Here is a 23512-nt window from a genome sequence, read left to right on the forward strand (position 1 = left end):
TGATTACCAGCCTCTCTTCTCCATCACCAAAGTGCAGATTCCCAAAAGCAGGTGTGGCATAAACTGATGAAAGAGGTAACACTGGTGTGCAACTATTGCTGACAGCACCAGACCAGGAGCCAGTGTGTGATTGGGATGACTTCTGATTCCTGCTTTGCCATCATGACGTGGACAAATTGTTCCTGCCTCAGCTCCTGCATGCGCTCACTGCCAAGTTAGAACGAATGGTGCCCAGTTGTGTGTGCCAGACAGGGCGGTGAATATGAGACTGTGTGGAAAATCTTTGTGTGACTTCTATGGCATTAAACAGAAGTAAGCTCTGCCTCCATGTCGTTTCTCCAACCACCGTCTCTCAGAAATCCACAAAAACCATTTCTAATGCATTTCTTTCCCTCGTGCTTCTTATTGGTTGCCAAGACATGCTAACGTGTCTGGCCACCAGACTTCATTTTTTTCTGTTAACACCTGTGTTTTTTTTTTCTTGCTGCCATGACAAAGCACCATAATCTCAGTGGCTTAAAAAAGCACATACTCCCCATCTTATAGCTCTTTATATTAGGGGTCTGATCCAAATCTGTGCTAAAATAAAGGCGTGGCTGGTGAATTAGGGGAGAATTCATCTCCTCACCTTTTCTAGCTTCTAGAGGCTTCCCTGGACTCCTTGGTCCAGATATGCAGGAAATTTGAGCCACACCCTTTTCATGTTTCCCTCATCCTAGCTCTCTTCTTCGACCTTCCATCATTTTTAGGAATCCTCAGTCAATCTCAACTCATCGCTGCTCCTGGAATATGAACTTTTCCACCTCTGGACCTTTGATGAAGTAATTCTTTTCACCAAAAATGCCACCCTCGCCACCACACCCCCCACCGCCATTTTTTTAAAAAAATCTACCCATCTATATTCTTTGTGGACAATGTCTTCCTCTGGTCATGTACTGTTATTTGTCTGCACTTTTGCTACAGCACATCTGATCTCATAATTACATTGGGTCCTGTCCACATCCAATACAGCCTTTGTCTGTAAGATGCTCATTTTCTTCTTTTATGAGTCTCGAATGACTGACATGCACTGGAGGTCTAAAGGATGTGTGCCAATGAGTTGAGTTAATGTGGACACAAGTTAGATGTGGTTCTGGCCTTAAGATCCAATAGGAAAATAGAGAGGTACCTGAATGCCCCAAGTAGGGTGGACAGTTGTACACGTCCTGCTGGAAATTCCTTGAAATGACTGGACAAGAGGTAGGAGGATGAGATTCAAAGACAGACTTTATGGGGGAGGGTGTGTATGTATGTTTTTGCATGTGTGTATGTCTCGAAAAGAGGTTATAGTGAATTTAAAGAGGCTTGGAAATACTTTCTGAGCTCCACAGTCACCTGACTTTGTATGTGGGTATTTATGGGAGGCCTGGGGCTTATTTTGGTGGAGAGCAGTAGCCTTGTTTTTCTTCCTCAGAACAAAGCAATCTGTAGCATTTAGTTTGGGGAAGGGGAGGACTTTTGGCCTAGGATTCTGAGGTTATTCAGTGACTAGACAAGAGTCAACACAAGCTGCAGCTTTGGGGCTCAGTGGGCTCAAGGTCACCTCCAGATCTGGTCTCTAGAAGGGTCGCAGGGGAGAGCAGGCACTGCCCAAGATCAAGAGTGCCAAGCCAATGCTGGGGGGAGGTGTGTTCTATGGCCGAGAGCACAGGGCTGGAAGTGGGGGTGATGCTCCCTTCTTGAGGATGTGTTCTTGGGGTTAGTGTGGTTGAGCCAACTGTACCATTACCCAAAGCTGAACTGCAACAGCTCATAATAAGCCCCTCAGTAAAGCAACCAGGTGCCATCAGGGAGGCCCTGTCTCCTCTCCTCAAGTTGTTCCTTGTGTAATACCAGTGAGGACATTTCTCTGTAGAGAGAAAATTATGAAAGAACCTTCCATGGGGAAAGCATTCAGCACATGACCTCGATCAGGAATGCACCACACTTGAGCTTTAAAGTAACATGTGATTTCCATTTTGTTAATTTTAGAATTTAGCAGAAATAGCTGGTTGGCCTCCAGAGGAATAATTCAGTGGTTATACATTTACAATGAAAGAATCTACTTAATGCAGTGTGTAAGAAATACTGGTCTGGAACTATCAGGCACAAGGTTCTCTAAAGAATTTGCTGAATTGTGATATAAAAAAGAAATGGCTAAACAGTATGGGTTGCTACTGTTACATTTTCTTCTAACTTCTTCATTAACATATGATATTTTGATAAGATTGTAACAATTTTGACAATATGGCTTGGAGTTAATTTAGGCAAATACCTTTTAATATTGAACCAGTGTTAAAAATGCTCAGGAGTTTCAGGATGCTTTTGTTTCCTCTTTCCTAGGCAAATTGGGATTCCCTGGCAGGTCGTTTGGTCAATACTAACTGTGCAGAGGAGAAATTGCAGGGTGGGTTCACCTCCACCTACCCCTGAAAATTTGAAGTCCAGATGTTTGGCTTGGTTGACTTTTAAAAAAGTCAACATTTGTTGAATTCAGTTTCCCACCTGTGGCAATGAGTCACAGGAGTAAGTTACCTCACAGATGAAGTAAGCAAGAAAAAAAGATGGTTTCATAAAGCCATTCTGTATATTCCATTTACACTGGGGGCTCCTGATGTGTACACTGCTAAGTTATTTGGCAAACTTTCTGGGATAAGATAAAGAGCATGGAATAAGAGTCGAAAGACCTAAATCATTGTTATCTTAGATTGATGAGATTTGGTTACCTGGAAATTTTTCTGGTAAAAATTTTTCTGGTAAAGATCTTTCAGCTAAGAGTAGAAAGAATAAATGAATGAACCAGTATTCTTTCATACTGTGAGTCCTATTTTCCTCAACTATAAAATGAAGGAGTAAAAAAGTTTAATAGCAGAAAACTAAAATATGTGGAAATAATTGGTAAATTGCCAGCTCACTAGAGAATGTTATTCTAATTGTCTGTACTTTCATGACTGTATCAAACACAAGGGTAACACAGATCAGATATGCAATAAGTATTGACAACATTACCAATGATTTGAAAGATTTTGAGCCCTCCATTGCAGGCAGCTATGTATCCAGAGACACTGTCTCTATATCATCAACTTAAGAACAACTTTTTCTGGGGGAGATCATAAAACTGTCCCCAAAGTTCTGTATTCAAATGTGAGCCTGTGTCTCTAGAACATTCATGGTAGGCTGGGGGGTGGGGGTGGGAGGGGAAATCTCCTATGCTGACAACCAGATACCTGACTACCTTTCATTTCTGGGGCTCCAGAAATGGCAAAACCCTCAGATGGGACATTTCTGTTAGAAAGAAGGTGAGAAAGAAGCATTCACTTTTAAAATAGACTTGTACAAGTAATGCAGATTATCTGTCTGGTTTTAGTTCTGCTTTGGCAGTAACCACAAAGGGAGTCAAAACTCACTTTTTGGTGCTTTTGGAATCCTGCTGGCATGTCCTGCCCAAAGACCCACCCTTCATGGTGATGGACAGGATTGATCAAGGGTTGGCAGTGCACCTGATGCCAAGTACCCCCTACACTCTTCGAGAGGTTTCAACATGTCTGCTGATAAGTGGTGAGGATTCTTTCCTCTGCAAGATATTCTGACAAAGATGGAAGGTCACAAAGATGTATGGACCCCAAAATAGTGTTTTCAGAGACACTGATTATATCTTGACAGTCGATTGCTCTAGTCTAGGATTTGAAAGCATGCTTGTAGATGGATACAACAGGGAACAAGACAAAAGCCACTATATTGCCTGGGGAATTTCTTCTTTAGATAAATGAAATATTTGCAGAATCTGGTACTAATGAGCAGACTAACGAGCAGATTATATATAACATCCACGCTCCCTCTTGAAATGTTAACAGTAAACTTGCCTTGCACAAACAATATATGATCTTGTTCCAACATGGGTCAAAATGGTAGGAGTCATCTCTACTGCAAGGGTTAGAGAAGTGAATGTGGACAACTTTTGGCATTGTGGAAAAATATAAGGTCAACTTAGGGTGCTACATGATGACAATCATAGCTAGAAAATAAGAACAACCCCCTCCCCCTGCCCTACCCCATTCATTATTATATTTCTTCACTGAGGCAATGTTCAAAGCTAAGGAACCACACATACAAATGACAAATAAAAATGGTCAGAAGAGGGAGATTATGGAGACATAAAAGAAAGGAGAGTAGAAATCTGTTTATAGGCATTTTTAACTACACAGATAACAAGAGCAGACCCACCAAGCAATAGCTCCTTTAGGTTTCAAAGGCCCCGAAAGCAAGGTCCTTACGTCAGAAGAGAAGCATAGCCCCAAACGCACAACACCCTATGCTTTCTTTGAAACTGAGCAGGCTGTGTCTGTCCTACAGTATTTGTTTGAATTACCTTAATTACCTTAATTAAGCCTTCGAAGAGCAGGGTGTGGGGAGTACTGTGATCGAAAGGCACTACCACTTACTGGGGTATCTCTCCTCCTTCTCTGTCGGCTGCTCCTTCTGCGCCTTGATAGGCCCTTTGATTTTGTGCACCAAGGTGCGGAGCTTTCCAGGCCAGGAAGTATCCTCTTCCTCCACTTCCTCTTCCTCCAGGGGAACCCCTGGCCATTCACAAAACAGAGTGAAGACCTCAAACAGTACTTGAAGCCATGGTTAAGACAGACAGATAAAAAGACAGCTTCTGGAACCCTCTAAAGCTATTATAGACAGGCTCTTATCCTATATATATTTATCTACATAATGTCTTTTGCAGGTTAAAAAAATCGTTTTTTGTATGCAAGAACATTCAGTAATTTTCAGAACTTAACCTTTCTAATACCCCAAATGGACTGTAAAGTCTCTGGAAAGAGTTAACATTGAGTTGCTTCAAATGAAGCAAAGGTCATCTGTCGTTCACGTATGACTTAATCCATCTATCTACAAGTGCACAAATGTTGACAGTCACTCAAACCCAGTAGATATGTAGGGATCACTGACTCAGAGCTTAAGGGCAGAGATTATAATAATCACTGCAAAAAGTTAAAAAGCAAAGGAATCAGGATTGTAGCAGAGTCCTATCTGACTTCAAGCAAATTGGATGAGGTTTTTAAGAGGATCACTTAAAAACACTTTCCTCCCCTGCAGAAAGCCAGTTCCCTCTCTCTTATCTGAACAAAGTCTCTTGTAGGTAAAAGGAATTTCCATCATATATTTGTTAAATATATGGATTATAATCTTACATATATTATATATATATATATATATATGGATTATTTGTTAAATCTTCTTGACCTAAGTAGTTTGGACAGAATCATTTCTTAAACAATTAGTCTTATAATTTTAAGTAGAAAAATAACTTCCTCAGCTCCCCCTCTCCATCCTCTAGCCTCTAACAGGAATCAGACTTGATTTTGATCAAGTTTTTATCTCAAAAGCTCACCACAGTGAATAAGAAGATCCTCGTGGAAGTCATAGAGCTCCTCTCGGATCTCCTCTGGACAGGGGCAATTCTCTCCCAGTTGAAAATTAAGGAGCATGTTGATCTTTGAGGGACAAAGAAGAAATGACCAGTTGGTTCTCAGTGTTGGTCAACAGAAAGCAGACCCTGCCTCAGATGCCCAATGTTCTTTGTGAATTTTAAACTCAGATTTTTAAAAATAAAGAGGGCCTACATTTAAAAATTGCTTTCACTTTTCTCTGGTCGTTGAGGTTGTTTATGAATTGCTCAAAATCTGGAGGCTACCTGAAGAATATTTATTAAGTCCCCACCACCCAGATAAACACGGTTAACATTTTTGTTAATATCTTCCAGTATTTATGAATGCAGATGGAGATCAAACTCTAATGCTTTTCGAAACCCAATTTTCCCACTTAATTTATCTTGAGCATTTTCTTGTTTTCTTAACCTCATTTTTAACAGGTGCATTGCATTTCATTCTGGGAATGAATAGCAATTTATATAAAATGTATGCAAAGTTAATGATGTTATGACATATTTTAAATTATTCCCATTTTTTATCATTACAAAGTAAGTATATTTAAAATTTCCTTTTATATAATTTTTGTTCATAGCTACAATTATTTTCTTAGGATAAGCTCCTAGAAACCAAATGACTGTATCAAAAGGTTTGTACATTACAATGGCTTTGGATATGAATTGCCAAATTGCCCTCTGGAAAGCTACAACAATTTGCATTATTACTAAATTTATACAAAAGTGTGTACTGCTTTGCCATCTCCATTACAGTAATGAGAGATAACACATTTTCAAATATTTTCCAATTTAATGGGTGAAAAATGTCATACCCCTGTTGCTTCAATTTGCATTTAATTGGTGAGGTGGAAGTTTATTTTCTTGCATATGATGGCCATTTATATTTTATACTTTATAACTTTCATCTGTATTGTTTTACCACTTTCATGTTGGGCAATGATCTTTTAAACAATTGAGTACTTCGCACATCTCTGGATTAATTACTCTTTATAACATAGACTGCAAATAGGCTGCCCAGATTTTAGTAAACTTTTAACTATATTTATAGAAATTTTTCAGACATGTAGATTTTATGTTTGGCAGTCAATCCGTCACCTTCTCCTTTATAACTTTGTCTTAGGGTTTCTAAATGTTGTGCACCATGGGCCATGCTAACAGCCTGATGAAACCCACGAGCCGCTTCCCAGATTAATACTTAAACACATATTGTCACATATAGGGGGTTACAGAAAAAAATTATACTGAAATCCGGTTATCAAAATCATAAAAAAGAGTAGTGACATCATAACAAGTCTACTTGTTTATTAACTCATTTCATAGAAAAATCTAGGGTCTCACATCCACCATGACCTTGAAGTAGTGATGAATGTAAGTGATGTTTCAAGATTTTATAACCCCTGTAATGTGATATAAAAAGGTGCAATTTCAGTTGGTGGCAAAGCTGCCTACGGCAATAATCAAAAGAAATGCTCCCGGAGGTTAACAAAAGATTGGTGAAATTAAAATTTTTGTTCATTTCCCACGCAGATTCCTGGGCATCTAAATTCTTTCCACAGACCCCTAACCCCAATGAATATCTGGAGGGACTGAAGCAATAACTGGAGGTGAACTCTCCATTTTGCTGCCTCTGGCAGGGTAACACAAACACCAGGCAAAGGGGTGTTTTTCTTCAGCTAAGGAGTCTAAGTTAAAAAACTTTACAGGTGCAGCAGCCCACTCCTGTCTCACCTGCTACTTCTCTTAGCAGTGTATTTCAATAAATCTGCCTGTTCTGCTCTCCACTCAGTCTCTGCTGAATTTTTTCACCCCCATGCCTCTGGCCCACTCCCAGTTCTCTCCCATGACATTCTCTCTTTGTCCAATCCTACTTTCCCCCTTTTCTTTTTAAAGGTGTTGATGCCTAATAAATATCTTGCACACTCCCCCCCAAAACAAACTTTGCAGTCTCTTTTATTAAACTGTGCACCTTATTTAATACTGCTAGAAAGATTCTTTTTCAAAGATTCTACTGCAAACTAGTTTTTGGAAGTAGGTGGAAGTACTGTTTGTACTACAATAATATCATTGAATGGATTGGAGAAGTATTTTTGATAGTTGTTCTATAACGGCAAATTATGTAATTATATCTATACCATCTATTGATAGGTCATTTACTATATAAAAATATGATTTGAAGATCTCATTTTAGAGTTAGAAAACTAATTTCTTCATTGAAAGAGTTTTCCTTTCAGGGAACAGTTAGAAAGCAATGACCCAACAGCCTGCAGGGCATATAACCAAAAAGGGGCAGGGAGCTGACCTGTTGCAGGTCAGCCCCTTTAATAAGCCCGTCAGAAAGTGAAAGGCTTTCTGACCATTCTTGGCTAATTTGCCAACAACCATTGGCTGATCTTATTTCACCTTCTTCTACACTTAATTACACCCCTCGTGTATGGTTTTTGTTCCTGTTCTGAATACTGTATAGATACAGGGTTGAAAATCTCTAATTTCTCCATAAAGTCTACATAAGGATGAGGTAAAGCACATCACTGTTTTAAATTAAATTCTAATTTCTATGCATCCTGTTTTCCAAGTGATTTTGCCTTACTCTTCTCTGAAATGGATCTAAATCTTCTATCACCTTTGTGGATATTAAATTCGTAATCATTTCGAGAGCTTTGTGCATAGGCGTCTTCCAGAAATGAACTGTGGGAGGGGTGGCAGATGGGAGAGCTGAATTAGAGTAAGTACCTCTCCCTTCATTTCATTCCTATACCAGCAGCATCAGCATCATCTGGAAACTTGCTAAAAACATAAAGTCTTGGTCCTATCCTAGACCTATTTAATCAGAAATCCCAGAGCGGGCAGGCAATCCATGTATTATTAAGTTTTTCTGGTGCTTCCTTTATCCACTGAAGAATGGACTAGGGAAGAAGTTCTCGGTTTACAGACTTTTGGAATAAGTCTGAAACGACTGTTCAGAGTATTGTTTATAAAATCAAAGGAGGGCATGATGCCACCCCCCTGGGAATGGCAGAAGAGAAGGCAGGAGGAGGCGGAGTGGGCAAAGGGAGGGTGGCAGCCAGCACGGCCCTTCCGGGAATCAGGGTCATGAGCTATGTCCACGAGGATAGTTGAGATGGACAGCCCTGTCCTGGCTGGGCTAAGGAGCTGCCAGGAAACATGCGAAAAGCACTTACTGAGTCACTGCCAGAAGATCAAAGAACATGGCATGAGGCAAAGGTAAATATTCCTAACACTAAAACTAATAGCTCACTGGTAGTATTCACAGAGTATTTACTATATGACAGGTGTCGGGATAGCCATCTATATCAACTACCGCAAGGGGTCTTCACAAGATCTCTGGGAGGGAGATCTGCATTTTTCAGTGAAGAAACTGAGACATAGAGGACTACCATGCTCAAGATCCCAAAAAAATGATGGGGGAGGAGAACTGGAGCCAGTGGGAAGCCAACACCTGTACCCTAATCACATCATTCTACCACCCCATTATTCACAAACATGGTGGGCATCTGTTTCACACCCGCTCCCAGTCTAAAGGCAGCTTGACAACACTTGTAAAGCCAAGAGTGAGTCACACTCACAGTCTGCTCCTCAGCACAGCCCGAGTTCTCTACTCCCGTCAATGCAAAGGGCCTTCTCACTTGCCTCTAACAATGAGGTAAGATTTGCTTGCTTGTTTCAATGCCAGTATCATTCAAGGCAATCTTCCAAAAGCTAAGATAGGTGGATCATTTTTAAATTACTACAAATATCTGTGCTCTATAAGTTAGGAAATTATTTGGACCACGTGGTGGTACACCAGTAATATAAATATGATAATTTTACTGATAACAATTTAGGAGTAGGCCTTTATTAAATATATGTAAGGACCAAAGATCTGATTTTGGAGACAATTTTATTCACTGAAATAGCTATAGGGAGCAGTGGCCAGGCAGGAGCGGGGCCGAGCAGCTGCAGTAGATATGTGAGCAGCTGAAAAGTGGGTGCAAGATTTTCACCAGGATTTTGGTTCTTGGCAAAGCAGTCATCCCATCTGGGTGGGGCTGACTACAAACTGGGGTACTACAAAGAATGAAGACAACACATCACAGGGAAGGGACTCACTCAGCTCAGTCCTGCTCTTCAGGATCCATGGGCTGGAGGTTTTGTGAGGGTCTGGGTCGCCCACAAGAGCATCGGGGCATTTGGATGAGAATGCTGTGTACCAGCTCTCCTAAGCTGGGAAACAATGACCTCACTGGTGTTGATCTCTGATAAAGAATAGTGACTTTCAGATAGAAATTCTTCTAAGTTAGGCCTCCCTGGTGGCCTAGGGGTTAAGTTTCAGTGCTACTATCATGAAGACTCAACACTACGGCCTGAATTTGATTCCCTGACAGGGAGCTAACCCACATATGGTGCAGCAGACCGCTCCTGTATTGCCCACTGTTTCCCTCAGCAGTGTATTTCAGTAGATCTGCCTGTTCTGCTCCCCACTCTGTCTCTGGTGAATCCTCTCACTCCCCCACCCCTGCACACCTCTGGCCTACACCCAAGTATTTGTATGCAAAATAAATAAAATAAATAAAAATCTTGAAAAAAAAAATTCTTCCAAGTGGAGGACCCCTGCTGGGTAGAATTGGATCCTGCCAGTCTTTTGGTCAGTAATGGAGCTGGGGTAGGAGTGAGTGAGGGAAGTCAGGGAGCAGTCTTCTATGTATAACTTTGAAGGGGGATATTTCCTTCCAACTAATCAGCAGATACACCTCAGTAGTCATTAGTATACAACCAGATCTTTCTTCTGCTATTGAAGCTGATATTTTATGCTCAATAACTTTAGTGGTTGTCCTGGCATATAAAACCTGCCTAGGCTCTGCTCCCCCAGGTTGAATTTCTTCCATGGAAATGGGGTGGAGGCACAGGAGGGGCTCTCACCTGCTCCTGGGGAGGTGAGCGGAACTCCCTGGTCTTCTTGGCGGTCAGGGCAGCAGACATGTTCAGGGCCTGCATGAGTTCATTGTAGCGAAACTTCTGATTTGCCTGGAGCTTGGAGACATAGATGTCACCAAATGCCACAATGGCCTCCACTCGGTGCTGCAGCTCGCAGTCACAGAGATAGCTGAGGAGTTCACACATCTGCAACAAAGGAGTATGTATATGCTAACATAATAATACTTTGTGGCCACTGGGGAAGCAACTCTCATCCCCATTTTACAGGGGGCAATACTGAGACTTAGGCAATTGAAGCAAATTGCTCAGTGTCACACAGTAACCACGAACAATGACTTGAATCCAAGTCAGCTCTTCACCGCTGAAGCCAGGAGGACAGGAAAATAAGCTCACTAGAGGGAATAAATCTGCCTGTGGAGAAGGAGCATATCTAAGAAAGTCTTCTCACAGGGCTGCAAGCTCAGCCAGCCACTGCACCCGTGAGCTCTGGCTCCATCCTGAAACCTTCTGGTGATGGATGAGGGGAAACTGACGCTTCTGTTCCCTCTGCATCTTCACTGATTTTTTATTATCAGCACTGTTCTATGACCGGTACTTTATGATTGCTATTATTACGAATCTTACCACTATTAGAACTTATACTAATAATAAGAAGAACAGTCACGACTTATTGAGCACAAACTATATGCCAGATACTGTGCCAAGAACTTGCCACACTTTATTGTGGTTCTCCTCTCATCTTTATTGTGGTTCTCCTCTTAGTAAAGCAGTCCTATTAATCCACTTCCACTTAACCCCTCATGTGGCTGAAGGGACTTTCTAGCCTGGGGGCAGTGTCCTGTGGAGTCATGCTCACTGGGCAGGACAGTCTTGTGGATGGCACGCCTCTGCTCCCAGCACCTGAAGTCGGCCCCACAGCTTATGCCTATCAGTCTTGCAATTCGAACTATAACACCTAATGAAAATTATGTGGGCCAAATGCCACAACTTAGGGAAAACTAAGTTGATAACTAGGGAGCATCTGTAAGAAGTGAATTTTTTTTTTTAATCCTTAAAAGTTGGTGTGAGACGATCACAGAATATTGGAGGAAATCATAAAAATCTAGAAGCGTACAATACTCAGCCTTCCAATCACTTCTGAATTTGCAGTCAGCTACTGTACATGGTGTGTGACAGGTGTCATTCATGCAAAAAAGAAGAATTTGTGCCAGTAGGAATTCAGGTTAAAGACAAGGTTTTGGCTTGACATTAGAAAAGCACATTTATACATAAGTCATTTATGACTTCTTATGCTTCTCTTGTGTGCTCAACATTTTGATGAACTGACCACCTACCAACCCCATCATATTGGACAAGACAGCTTCAACTACAGATGATCACCTATATTGAATGATAGAACATTTTATGCCTTATTTTCTAAAAATACATTTTAATTATGTTTTATTAGATTATCATCCACAGTTTTTAAATCATAAAGCCCAAGTACTGACTGACTTCACAAGTTTGTATGGGCTGTTAGGTGACTGAGGAGCAGGAGTCAAAATTCTGGGGTTCCTGAGCCAGGCTAACTGTGGGGCAGATTATTCTACTCTACTTTCATTTTCCTTCTGCCAGTGCAAGAAGACCAAACTGACTGTCCTCAGTGCATCACTATGCTGGATAACAGTAGGCAAGACTATGTTTTGGGGAGCGCTGGATGCCAAGGTGGTGTCTCTGGGTGGCCATGGCTCTCCCTTGGCTCAGATGGCAGATCCTATGAACGCTAGTGAACAGATCCACACCAACTTAGCAACCAGAGCACCGCCACAAGTGAGAGCAGCTGCTGAGTGTGGCTACCCATGAGCCAGTCCCTGCAGTCTCCTCCCCCTCTCCAGACAGGACCTCACCAATGAGCCCTTTAGTCCCAAAGGGCGAGAGACGATCAGGGCAAATCCGTCTCTGGGACTGGGACAAAGCTAAAGCACATGCCTTACTGATCAGGCACATTTATGTCAGAAAAAAGCAAGACAATAACTCTGAGCATCTCTCCTGCCCTCCAGGTGTGTCAGGGCCCATGGTCCTGGCCTCACCACTGGGCTACACTCTCACCCTCCCCAGCTCTTTCCAAGGACATGATCTTTGCTGTCTTGAGTTACCTGCAGTTTGACAGACTCTGGTAATCGAGTCTGCAGCAAGCCTCTGAGGGGAGCCTCCTTGCTGGCCTTTTCCCCAGCCTCCACTGCCTTCTCCTCCACCTGGGTCACTTCTTCTTTCTCTGCTCCCTCTTCCATCTCTCCACTATGCTCCCCAAACACACAGGGGTCGATCAGGAGGAGGATCTGCCGAACATCATCGTCATCAAACACCCCCATGACAAGCAGGGTTCCGATCAGTTTCAGCACCGGCACAAACTGGAACTCCACAGAGCCCCCAACAGGATCCCGGATGTGAGCCCCACTGCACCGCACCGCCTCCGTCAGCATGCTCAGGGCCTTTGTCTTGAGAATCTCCAAGGGGATCTCGGGGCTCTGCTTTTGGTGCTCCTCATTGGTCATGACAAAACATGGGGTGGAGAACTTGAACCCTGGCTTGAGACACGTTCTCAGGCCCACCCCAGGCAGCCCGTGCCTCTTGGCCTTGTCCGGGTACAGGCGGATTTTCCTGGTGGTGCTGTTAATGGGGATAATGTACTCATTCTTCATCATCAACTTCCTCTCCTTTGCGCTGGCCAGGTGGATGCTGATGAGCAGGTCATAGAAACCAGACCGAAGGAGGCCCGGGAGGTACTTGTTGTCAATGGCATAGAAGAGCTGTGAGAGGTCCACGTGGCTGCACAGGGCGAAGGCCACTCGGCTGTTTCCCAGGGCACACACGGCACTGTAGAGCCTCAGCGTGTGGAAATGGAACTGCATCAGGTCCTCCTGCTCACAGAGCTCCAGGATGTCCACACACCTGAGGACAGGACAAGCCATCAAGCACTCCACTGAGAAAAGAATGCACCAGAAGTCAGTGGCATTCTTGCTCTCTGAATCCCCAGGGATCTCACCCAAGCCAGGGAAAGCAGAGGGGGTAGAAAGTTAGAGGAGTCTCTGCCCCACATTCTCTCACTGGATATCATTCCTCTCTGAGGTCCAGCCCATATCCCTGACCCTGATAATCCACTACTTCTAACCATGAGGACCTCCAAGTCTGCAGGACTTAGAAGATATGGCTTACCCAATATGAACAGTCCTTATTAGGGAAACATCTCAAAAAACTCAAAATAGACAAATACTCAGGTAAATGACAGAGGTGTCTTGGTCCTCTTCCCTGTAGCTTCCAGCTCCTCAGAAGATGGAGCTGAAGCCCCATCCATCTACCAGCTACATCAACTGTTTAGTCTCCTATCTACTACCCTCTGTGCAGCTTCCTTCTCCTGAAACACACCCCTGCTCTCTATTGTCCAGAGGAAACGCTTCTGAACCTGCTGTCAGTGGGCAGAGTCATCAGTTCATCTCTCCTCCCTGACTTTAGAGATCTCTTTCCTGTGTGTGGTTCCGTTGTTTGTGGGGTCCATGGCATGGAAAACCTATTCTTGCTTAGATGCACCATCTTGTCTTGTGCCTCCATCACAGATCCGAGGCCTTTTTCAAATGCTTATTTGGCTGTACCCCTGTTCTTTTCTGCCCCTTCCCACCCAAGAACCAATACAATACTCAAATGGTAGCTCTGTAAGTCAAATATCTGCACCCACTTCCAGTTATTTTAAGTCCAAGAGATCAAGGGGTTACAATATTCACTGCAATAAAATTTACTAACTTTGTGACATCAGAAACCATATTAGGTTTTTGAGGACACAATCTCATTTTTTTCTTCCCAGCAATCCTGAGGGTAGACATTTATCTCACTTTGTCGATGAGGAGACTGAGGTGCAGAGGTCACACCAAGAGTGACAGCGCTGTGATTAATTCCAGGCCCAATCCAAGGGCACCTCTTTTTAAATTTTTTTCCAGATTAAGATAACTTTATTTCATCTAACTCGAGAGACCCCAAAGGGCATATCCATTCCATCACAGTGGGCACCATTTCAGAATTCCTTTGCATTAACTTACACAGACTGTCTCATAGATCTTGCAGAGTACACTGAGCAGTAAACCCAAGAGTAGCTCCTAACAAAGGGGGATCCCAGAGCTGATCCAGAGCCTGATCCTGGATCCTGGTCCCTCTAAGCAATTGAGACATGCCTTATTCTTCCCCTTCCTGTCATCTAGAACATAGTTCAGGGTCACAACTGTGTTTTTAATTACAGGCATTGAAATATTCCTGAATCCAGGCACTCAGCGCTACACCAAAGGCTCTGCGGCAGGCACACCACAGTGACTATCCTGCTGCTTCGGAGTGAACGACAACGGGGCCGGAAGAGAAACTGAGGCTTAGAAGAAATCCATAGGCATCTTGGAACTAAGTAGGACCATTGGCCGATGAGGATGCTCTCCTTCCCTGTCGAGCTTGCGGGCCTCGCCTCACCTGCCTGCCAGGCCTGCCCCTTCCTCTGTGCCCTGTCCACCTCCACTACCTGTTCTCCTCGGGGATGTGGAGTGCCATCATCTGCAGGGGCTCCGGGCACTGCACCAGCCAGCCATGGCGCTCGCTCACTCTCTCTGTCTCCACCTTCAGGAAGCTGTTGGGCATGCGGCTCCAGAGCACAGGCTGTATGGTCTGAACGTCCAGCCGAGGGGGACACAGTGGGACTGGGTTCTTCTCTTCACTCTTAAATATGGCTGCCGACAGGGGCATGGCATTCTGGGGTGGGGAAAGGCATCGGAGAGGAAATCAACATGTAGCACAGAGATTCTCAGTAGGGGGGTAACACGCCTGGCTTGTGAAAATCAGAGAAAGAGAATTTTATCCAGGGAACTCTAAGAGAGTCACCAGCATTCACTTACACCTTGCCTAATTATATATGCATTCATTCATTCATTCATTCATTCATTCATTCATTCATTCATTCATTCCTTCCTTCCTTCCTTTGTCACCCAAAAGAAACTGGAGAAGGGGAAGTAGGAACTCAATTGCTGTCATATGAATTTCACAGCCTGTGAGGCATATAAGCAGTAAGGACTTCCCCTGCTTTATCTCCCGATGGTCAATGCTGCCCTCTCTGGCCACAGCCATCAGAGGAGGGGACAAGTAAATACCTTCAGCTTCCCAAGTTCAAACTGAAACAAAGATGTACTTGTGGGCTGCAGGAACACGGCTGGAAATACTTTGGTGTTGGGCTCCACCTGAAACCAAAACAAATCCAGAGGTTTGCTCAGAATCATAAGATTATAGACGGCAGTGCCACTGGAAATTTGAAGCAACACCCTCATCCTAACTCAGCTGAAAGAGCACAGCGAGCTGGCAGGTATTCTCCACTGCTCAGAAGTTCTCTTAGACCTGATCTACTAAGTCTACTAAGCAGACTGTTGCTGTTGCTGCTTCCCACTTTAAATGCCCCCCCCCCCCCCCCCCCCGCCCCACCGACCCTGGGGCTGAAAGATCTCACATCCTTCCATCTTTGCTCACAGGTGACTGCAGTCGGTACCTTGTCCAGAGCTCAGGGGGACCATCACAAGTAGGGAGCTACTAACTTGCCACCACAGGCATCATCTGCCCCTGATCCCAGCGCATGAGATGTGTTGGCAGTTCACAGAGCATAGATGCCAGCATCACCCATTGCTCTTGCCCACGAAAAGTGAAAAACGTGGGCAGCGTGGTGATTTCAGTGTTTTTTTTTTTTTTAGATTTATTCTTATTTATGCATACAAGAACTAGAGCGTATGCCAGAGTTGTGGGGCGGGGGGGCGGGGGTGTGTGTGTGTGAGAGGATTCACCAGAGACAGAGTAGGGAGCAGAACAGGTAGATCTACTGAAGCACACTGCTGAGGGGAGCAGCAGGTGAGACAGGAGAGGCCTGCTGCGCCATGTGGGTTAGCTCACTCACTGGCCAAGGATCAAATTCAGGCCGTGGTGGTGATAGCTGAGTCTAACCCGAGCCACCAGGGAGGTCCCCAGTGTTATTTCTGAAGGCAAACAGACACTGGTCAGGCAAGCCCCGGAGGACTCTTACAGCAACTTTAGCACTATTGACATTTTGGGCTGGGTAAGTTTCCCTTTAAGGTGTGGTTCTGCAGTACTCCCCACCCCCACTACAATTAAGACAACCAAAAATGTCTCCAGGGACCATCAGATGTGCCCCTGAGGGGAGAGCACCCCTAGTGGAAAACTGCTTGAGGTGCTCCTCTGGACTCACATGCAAAGGCTTCCTCCAGAGATGTCCTCTCAAACCTGCCCTCTTCCCTTGGTTCCTCCAGACTTCTCCCCACCCCTTCTTGCTCTTTACAATTCCAGCTCTTCCATTACATGGTGTAGGGCTCACCACTGTGCTCCTGGCTGCTGCTTACATGAGGCCTGCGGGGTTACTGATGTATGACTACTCATCACTTGCTCACTCTGATGTGGGTTTTTTTTTTAATAATAAATTTTATTTTTGTAATCCCCACACAATTGCAACCCCCTTATTTTGACCCCAATCCCTCCCCTCCTGCCCTCTACCCCCCATAGAGTGTCTCTGGTTCATAGTTTTTTGTTGATTTTGATTTTCACTTTCTTATAGTTATTCATTTGATGTGGGTTTTGACCACACTTGGAGGGTGGTCCTGGGAGAGGAAATAGAACTTGAATGCTACCAACTGATGTCTTTTGCCTTCTTTTTTTTTAAAGATTTATTTATTCATGCATACAAGAACTGGGGTATAGCCAGAGGTGTGGGGGGTGAGAGGATTCACCACAGAGTGGAGAACAGAGAAGGCAGACTAACTGAAATACACTGCTGAGGGGAGCAGCAGGAGAGACAGGAGAGGTCTGCTGCGCCATGTGGGTAGCTCCCTGGCCGGCCAGGGATTGAACTCGTGCTGCAGAGGCTGCGGATAGCTTCACAGTGCTGTGCTTAACCCCTTGCGCCACCAGGGAGGCCCTGATGTCTTTTGCCTTTAGGCAAATTCAGACATTAGGAAATCTTTGCAACAATCCCAACCCACCCAATTAGGGAATTGGGTTTTTCTGGGCATACTATAAGGTATCCCCCGCAATGAGTCACCCATTTGTAAATTCCACCTTCCCTTAAACTTTTGTCATTTCTAGCAAACAAAATGAAACAAAAGTGAAAGAGTTGCCATGCCTTGATGAGAGGACATTATGTAAAACTCCATCTTGGCAAAATGGGGAGAGAGACTCTCCAGCCAGCCTTGTAGAAAGCTACAGTGCTGTGGAGGTTTAGTGAGAAGGACATGTGACCAGGAGTTCTGGGGGTGGTCATGGGACTGAGAATGCCTATGCCAGCAACAACAGAACCCCCAATTCTACAGATGCCGTGACTCCACCACCAACCATGTGAGTCTAGAAAAGGGCCCCAGGCTACAAAAGTAAAGCAGCTCATTACCTTGAGTGCACCCTCATGAAACACTGTGCAGGGGGCCCCGCTAGGCTATGCCCCACTCTTGACTTACAGAAATGGGGGGGGGTCATTAAATATATGCTGTTTTAAGTCACAAAGTGTGTGGTCCACAGCAAAAGAAAGTACATGCAGGGAGTTTTTTTTTTTGTCAGAGTATTTGTTACAGGTGCCTTTAATAGTGAACCTTCTCAATGCATTCGGACATTAGATTCACGAACACGCATTTTATGGCTGTATGTGACACAGGAGATTGTGTCGTCACTTGCTCATGAGGAAACGGGCCAGGTAGGTTAAGCCCCAAACTAATGCCCAGCACGTGGCGGTGCTCATAAAGTGCTGTGGGCTCCCAATTCAGGTACGAACCTTGGTTTCAAGCCAGTATTTCAGGAGCCCTGGACAATGTGGAGCCATAAATAAATGTAAAACCCAAATGTGGGAACGAGGCAGCTAGAATGATCTCGCTATGTCTGAAACAAGGTTTGTAAAGGCTATTTAGCAAGTACTTATTTTGTGCCCATTATATGCCTGCTTTGCACCATAGTCTGAGTTTAAAGCAGCACGACCCACAATAGGAAATTCTGATTTGATGCTGCTTTGACTTTGACCATTACGCAAGAGTCATCGCTGGGCTTGCTCTAGATTCTCAAGTACCCAAATATTTGACGACTAGAACATGCAACCCTCCTAAGTCATTGCAGCCTGATGCAAGCAGAGCTCTGGTGATTGAGAAAGCTTTATTGGAGCAACAACCAACCGTGAGCCTGAACTGATGGAGAGGAGCTCTGCCTCCGGACAAGGGTTTCTGCGTGACCTAAGTCACACCAGCACAGGGACCAAGGCTGGGGAGGGTAGGTATTGTTTTAGGTCTCTGCATGTTTTTGTCCCTGCAAACTTTATTAACTACCCAGCAAAACTCTAGGGCACACCTCAAACCTCTTTGCAGAGAGGAGGTGCTTTAAAAGCATTTAGGATGCTATGGGTTAAGTTTCTTTCTGTGGTGCTGAGTATATTCCACCAGGATGAATAATAAAAACGTTTCTTCAATCATTCAAAGAAGAAAACACTCTGTGCACTCTTGAGAGGGGTCCCTGAGGATAGAAATGACGGTAGTGTGATAAGCAGAATCCTAGGTGGCCTCGTGACCCCTGCTGTTACTGCTGGGACTCTGTGCGTTGCTTGGCAAAAGGGATTCTGCAGATGGAAGTAAGGTTACTAACCAGTTGACCTTATGGGAGATTATCCTTGTGGGCCTAATCTAATTGTGTGAGTCCTTAAAAGGCAGGTGTTTTCTCCTGCTGTGGGCAGAAGACAAAGTCAGAGAGATATGAAACATGTGAAGAACTGGATGTGCCTGTGTTGGCTTTAAAAATGGAAAGGGTCAGGGCCTCCCTGGTGGCGCAGGGGTTAAAGACAGCGCTATCAAGCTATCGCCAGTCACTGCAGCACAAGTTCGATTCCTCGGCCGGCCAGGGAGGTGACCCACATAGGGCAGCAGACCTCTCTCGTCTGCCTGCTGCTCCCCTCAGCAGTGTATTTCAGTAGGTCCACCTGTTGTGCTCCCCAGTCTGTCTCTGGTGAATCCTCTCACCCCCTCTATACATCTCTAGCCTGGACCCCAGCTCCCACGTGTATAAATAAATTTTTTTTTTTTTTAAAACAGAAAGGGCCACACGAGAAGGAAGATGGCCGCTTCTGAGGGCAAAGAGGCCCTGGCCGGAGGAGGAAAGGACACAGGCACCTCAGGACCTTGGTCAACAACCATGACCAGATTTTACCAGCAACTTGACTGTGCTTGGAATGAACGCCTCTCCCGAGCCTTCAAGGCTCACCCCAGCTGACACCTTAACACTGGCCTTGTGAGAAAGTGCGCAGAGAACCCAGTCAAACTTTCTGCACCACGACTATGTGTAAGCTGCTACTTTTCTGGTACTTTAAGTAGCAATTAAAAAGCAAATATAGTGGTTTCCTAGCCAAGTCAGTCAGTTTGACGGCAAATATGCAGCAAGCATCAGGAACTGTTTCATGCATGGGGGACACAGCAGCAAACAGGAGAGGTGACCTGTGCACCCAATGTTCTGGATGCGGAGCTGACATTCTCGGGGTGTGAGAAGTGAGCCCAGCCTTGAGGCTGCTGTGATACACATGGATCTCCCCCCCCCCCCCCCCCATATTTAACATACTTTTAATCACTGGGCGATCTATTGTGTCCTTGCAATGATAGACATTTTATTTCTAATCATGTGTGAATGCTAGGGAATAGGAAGTGGCCTGGGTTGAAAGCTAACCCCTCGCATAAATCTGAATCAGAGTTGGCTCGGTCCTTGGAGCAGTGTGGCTGGGGTAGCAATAATCGAGGAGCAGCTCTTGAACATATATTTTAGCTCTCATTTCTCCCATGATTACATGAAGTGGGACAGAAAAGCGTTTTCAAATTGCATAGCAGTATTTAATGGGGCGGTCTAGACACATTGTTTGAGAGAAGCCTTCTCTCTTTATTTTGGTTACTGGTCCTTTCCGAGTAGCCTGTGTATAAATATTGCTGCCCTGCTCCTTTCGAGATAATTGAAAAATGAAAATGGCTACAGCTGCAGCATAACAATTATCCCACTGCCGAAAGCCCCGGCGCACGGCTGGATGTGCTACTGTCGTGCCTGGAAGAGGCGGCTGGCTGCTGGATCAGAGCCTCCTCTAGGTTTCTGTGCAGGGACATGGCATCATCATATCCCCCGTCCCCCCCCCCCCCCCCCCGCAAGCCACATTCCTCAGGGTGCGGGCAGGCCAGGGAGCCCTGAGAGGAGTGACGGGGATTTCTATGCCTGGAATGGAAGGGGGTTTCTGGGAGGCAGCTGCCAACACGCTGCTCAGAGAAGACAAGTGACCAGCCCAAGGTCACCCAGGAAGTCCTGTGACAGGTGGGCGGTCAGCCACAGCATCTCGCTCTCGGCCATAACATCTCCACATCTCGGCTCTCCCCTGGGCCAGGTGAGTGACCGCTGCTTTGAATGCCATGGGTTATTTCTATTTTAGGGACCTCCGAAGCCCAACTAGCCTTAAAACTTATTAGATGCTTTAGAGTTCTCTGAAGCCCAGGGAGGACCCTTCAGTCAATCTCATTTCAAAAGTTAATGGGAAAAAGTTAATGGATTCTGAAGGACGGCAGTAATGTATATAAGCATTTTCTCAGGGGACTTGGGGAGTGGAATCATGCATGAGGAGATACTAGAAGAACACTACTTTCTGCCTCAAAGGCTCATTTCACGAAGCCCTCTTTTGGGAAAGGCTGGTCAGGTGACAGCTGCTGGATCGAGCCTGCTGCGTGTCACTGATGTTCCACTTTGCCCCCGAGGAGGTGGCACACACTGCAGCAGGTGCGCGTGCCTCCATGCTAGAAGGCGGTCCCCAGGTCCCAGGAAGGGCTCACTTCATCTGTTTTGGGTCACAGAACATTTCAGATTTGGGGTGGCTACTCCCCGCCAGATGCTAGCTCTTCTACCTGGAGCAAGAGGCTGCCGAGAGACTTTCTGGCCTAGAAGATGCAACCTGGGGCTGATTCTGGAATCTGGAGTTTTATCCATTTACATGGTCACAGGATGCTTTTACTGGCAGTGGTTGCTCAGCTAGTGACCCTGGAGGACCCTGGTTTCTGTAAACACTGCACGCCATTGCCCCAATCAGCGACCTACCACAGCTCCTGGTTTCTTATTGATCCCTGCCTACCTTTCCCAATGAATTCCCCCCACTCACCACGAACACTCCACATGGTGCTGCTCAGTATCCCCCATACCTTTTGCCTCCCTTATTGCCATAATGCTTCAGTCGACCTACCACGCTCCTCTTCCCCCAAGTGGATGGATAGTTATTTTGCTTCAAAATCAAGATTTCTCCACAATGAACACATGCTGACCACCCGGACGGGGGGGGGGGGCTCTCCATTTCATGAACTCAGGTAACGCTCTCAGTCCACATGTTATGGCTCTCCCACCCTTGGAATGGCAAGAGGTTTTAATAAAGAAATTTAACTCCTTCACTCAGCATTTCCCAGGTATGCTCTGTACCACTCCAGGCTTATTGAATATTACTGTTAAAGTTTCTTAAAAAAGTTTTTCTTTCTTGGTAAAGTTATTTGGGAAATGCTGGTTAAGCAGATTTGTTTCTGAAGTATTTCTCAGTTTTCCTGTGAAATGCTCATTGCCAAACCTCAAAAGGAACATATAATATTGAGTACCTCCCACATTTCCCTGGTGATCAGAGACGAAAGTCCTGTTTAAAAGAGAGGAAGCTGCTTGTGGCTACTGACAGGTAGACCTACACCGGTACCGTTGATAGTTTTCCCAAGTAGTTCTATTAAGGTTCAGTCAATGAAATAGGGAAATAGACTATTTAAATAAGTGCATTTAAAAAGAATCCTGTAAGAATCCATAGGGAGTGAGAATAACTTGTTGCAAAGGGCAAATCTGGGGCCATTTAATCAGCTTTTATAGGTCTGAATTTTGAGCATGGAAGTCCACCTTTCAAGATCTGCATCTTGGATAGTGTATGAAAGTTGCACAAGAAATACTTTTGGAATAAATGAGCTCATTGCAGGAAAAGTCCTAGAAAAAGCACCTCCATATCTGATTAGCCATGCCCCCTCTTTGGACAAAATAAGGTTGCTTATTTGTTTTTCTAGGAGGCACGAGCCATGTGGGCTCACAGGCAGGGGGCGCCGACTATGGAGAGGAGTGAGGAACAGAGCTGTATACACACAGGCCTGGGAGCCACCGTCCCAGCTCCAGCAGCAGCCCTACCTGGTAGCAGGTGCCGAGTTCTCGCCCATTCGCGGAGAAGGACAACATGCCCATTGCCAGGTCCACGAGGCAGCCGATCTCTAGGTCCACATTGCTCCGACTTGATCTTTGGGAAGTAGCCACAACATCCCCACCCCAGACCATGTAGCAGTTGCTGCGCTTCACACTAAGAGCCAAAGAGAGGAAAAGACAAAAAAGCTGGACTGGAGCAGTTTGTAATCTAGACTCAGGAATGAAATGCTCCAGAAACCTTGCAGTGGAACTTTCCAATCAGCCCCAAGTTGTTTTTTTTTTTTTTTTTCCTTTCCGTAAATGAATCCATTCAACTCAGCCCAGTTCACTCAGGTACAAATTACTCAGGTTAGGGATCTGGCAATCAATTGGGCTACTTCCTTCCAGAGAGCACAAAGTTTAGGTAAACTATTTCCAGGCTCAATGTTACTTTCTGAAATAGAATAGGGATGGTAGCATTGGTACCTTGGAGATGGGAAATGGAGGTGCAGAGAGTAGCCATCATCAATGGACTTATACACAGAATTGGTGGAAGATATGGGAACAAAAACCTGGATTCAGGGTCCCAGTCCTGTGTCAGGACAAAAGGGTATAACACATGGTCAGGCCCACTTTCCTTAGAGAGATTTGCAAAGTAGGCCAAACTGGTTTCAATGTCCTCCCTCTTCCATGATCTACACTGCCTTTCCAAGTTCCTGGAGTTTGGCACACCTGTCCCCACACTCTTCACACCAACTTGGGTATCCTTTCTCACTTCGCTGTCTACTAACTCTTGGAATGTTAGCTCCTCCTTAGGCATTTAGATTCAATAGCCAATGGTCATAACTCATAAGGCTGCAAAGCCCTATTCCTCAA

The 23512-nt window shown here is 44.9% G+C and overlaps 1 protein-coding gene across 2 annotated transcripts in view; it reads right to left on the minus strand.

Moving 5' to 3' along the window:
* Nucleotides 1-23512, minus strand: part of RYR3 (ryanodine receptor 3) — a gene marked incomplete at both ends in the record, with an annotated part of 506236 nt that overhangs the window by 162636 nt on the left and 320088 nt on the right. For both annotated transcript variants that reach the window (XM_084241349.1, XM_084241348.1), the window contains 7 exons: nt 4461-4598; nt 5417-5519; nt 10388-10588; nt 12538-13333; nt 14937-15163; nt 15559-15645; nt 22646-22811. In XM_084241349.1, coding sequence (XP_084097475.1) covers nt 4461-4598; nt 5417-5519; nt 10388-10588; nt 12538-13333; nt 14937-15163; nt 15559-15645; nt 22646-22811 — 1718 coding nt within the window. The remainder of the gene's footprint in view (nt 1-4460; nt 4599-5416; nt 5520-10387; nt 10589-12537; nt 13334-14936; nt 15164-15558; nt 15646-22645; nt 22812-23512) is intronic.

Source organism: Talpa europaea (assembly GCF_964194135.1).
Source record: "Talpa europaea genome assembly, chromosome: 8".
Classification (NCBI taxonomy): domain Eukaryota; kingdom Metazoa; phylum Chordata; class Mammalia; order Eulipotyphla; family Talpidae; genus Talpa; species Talpa europaea.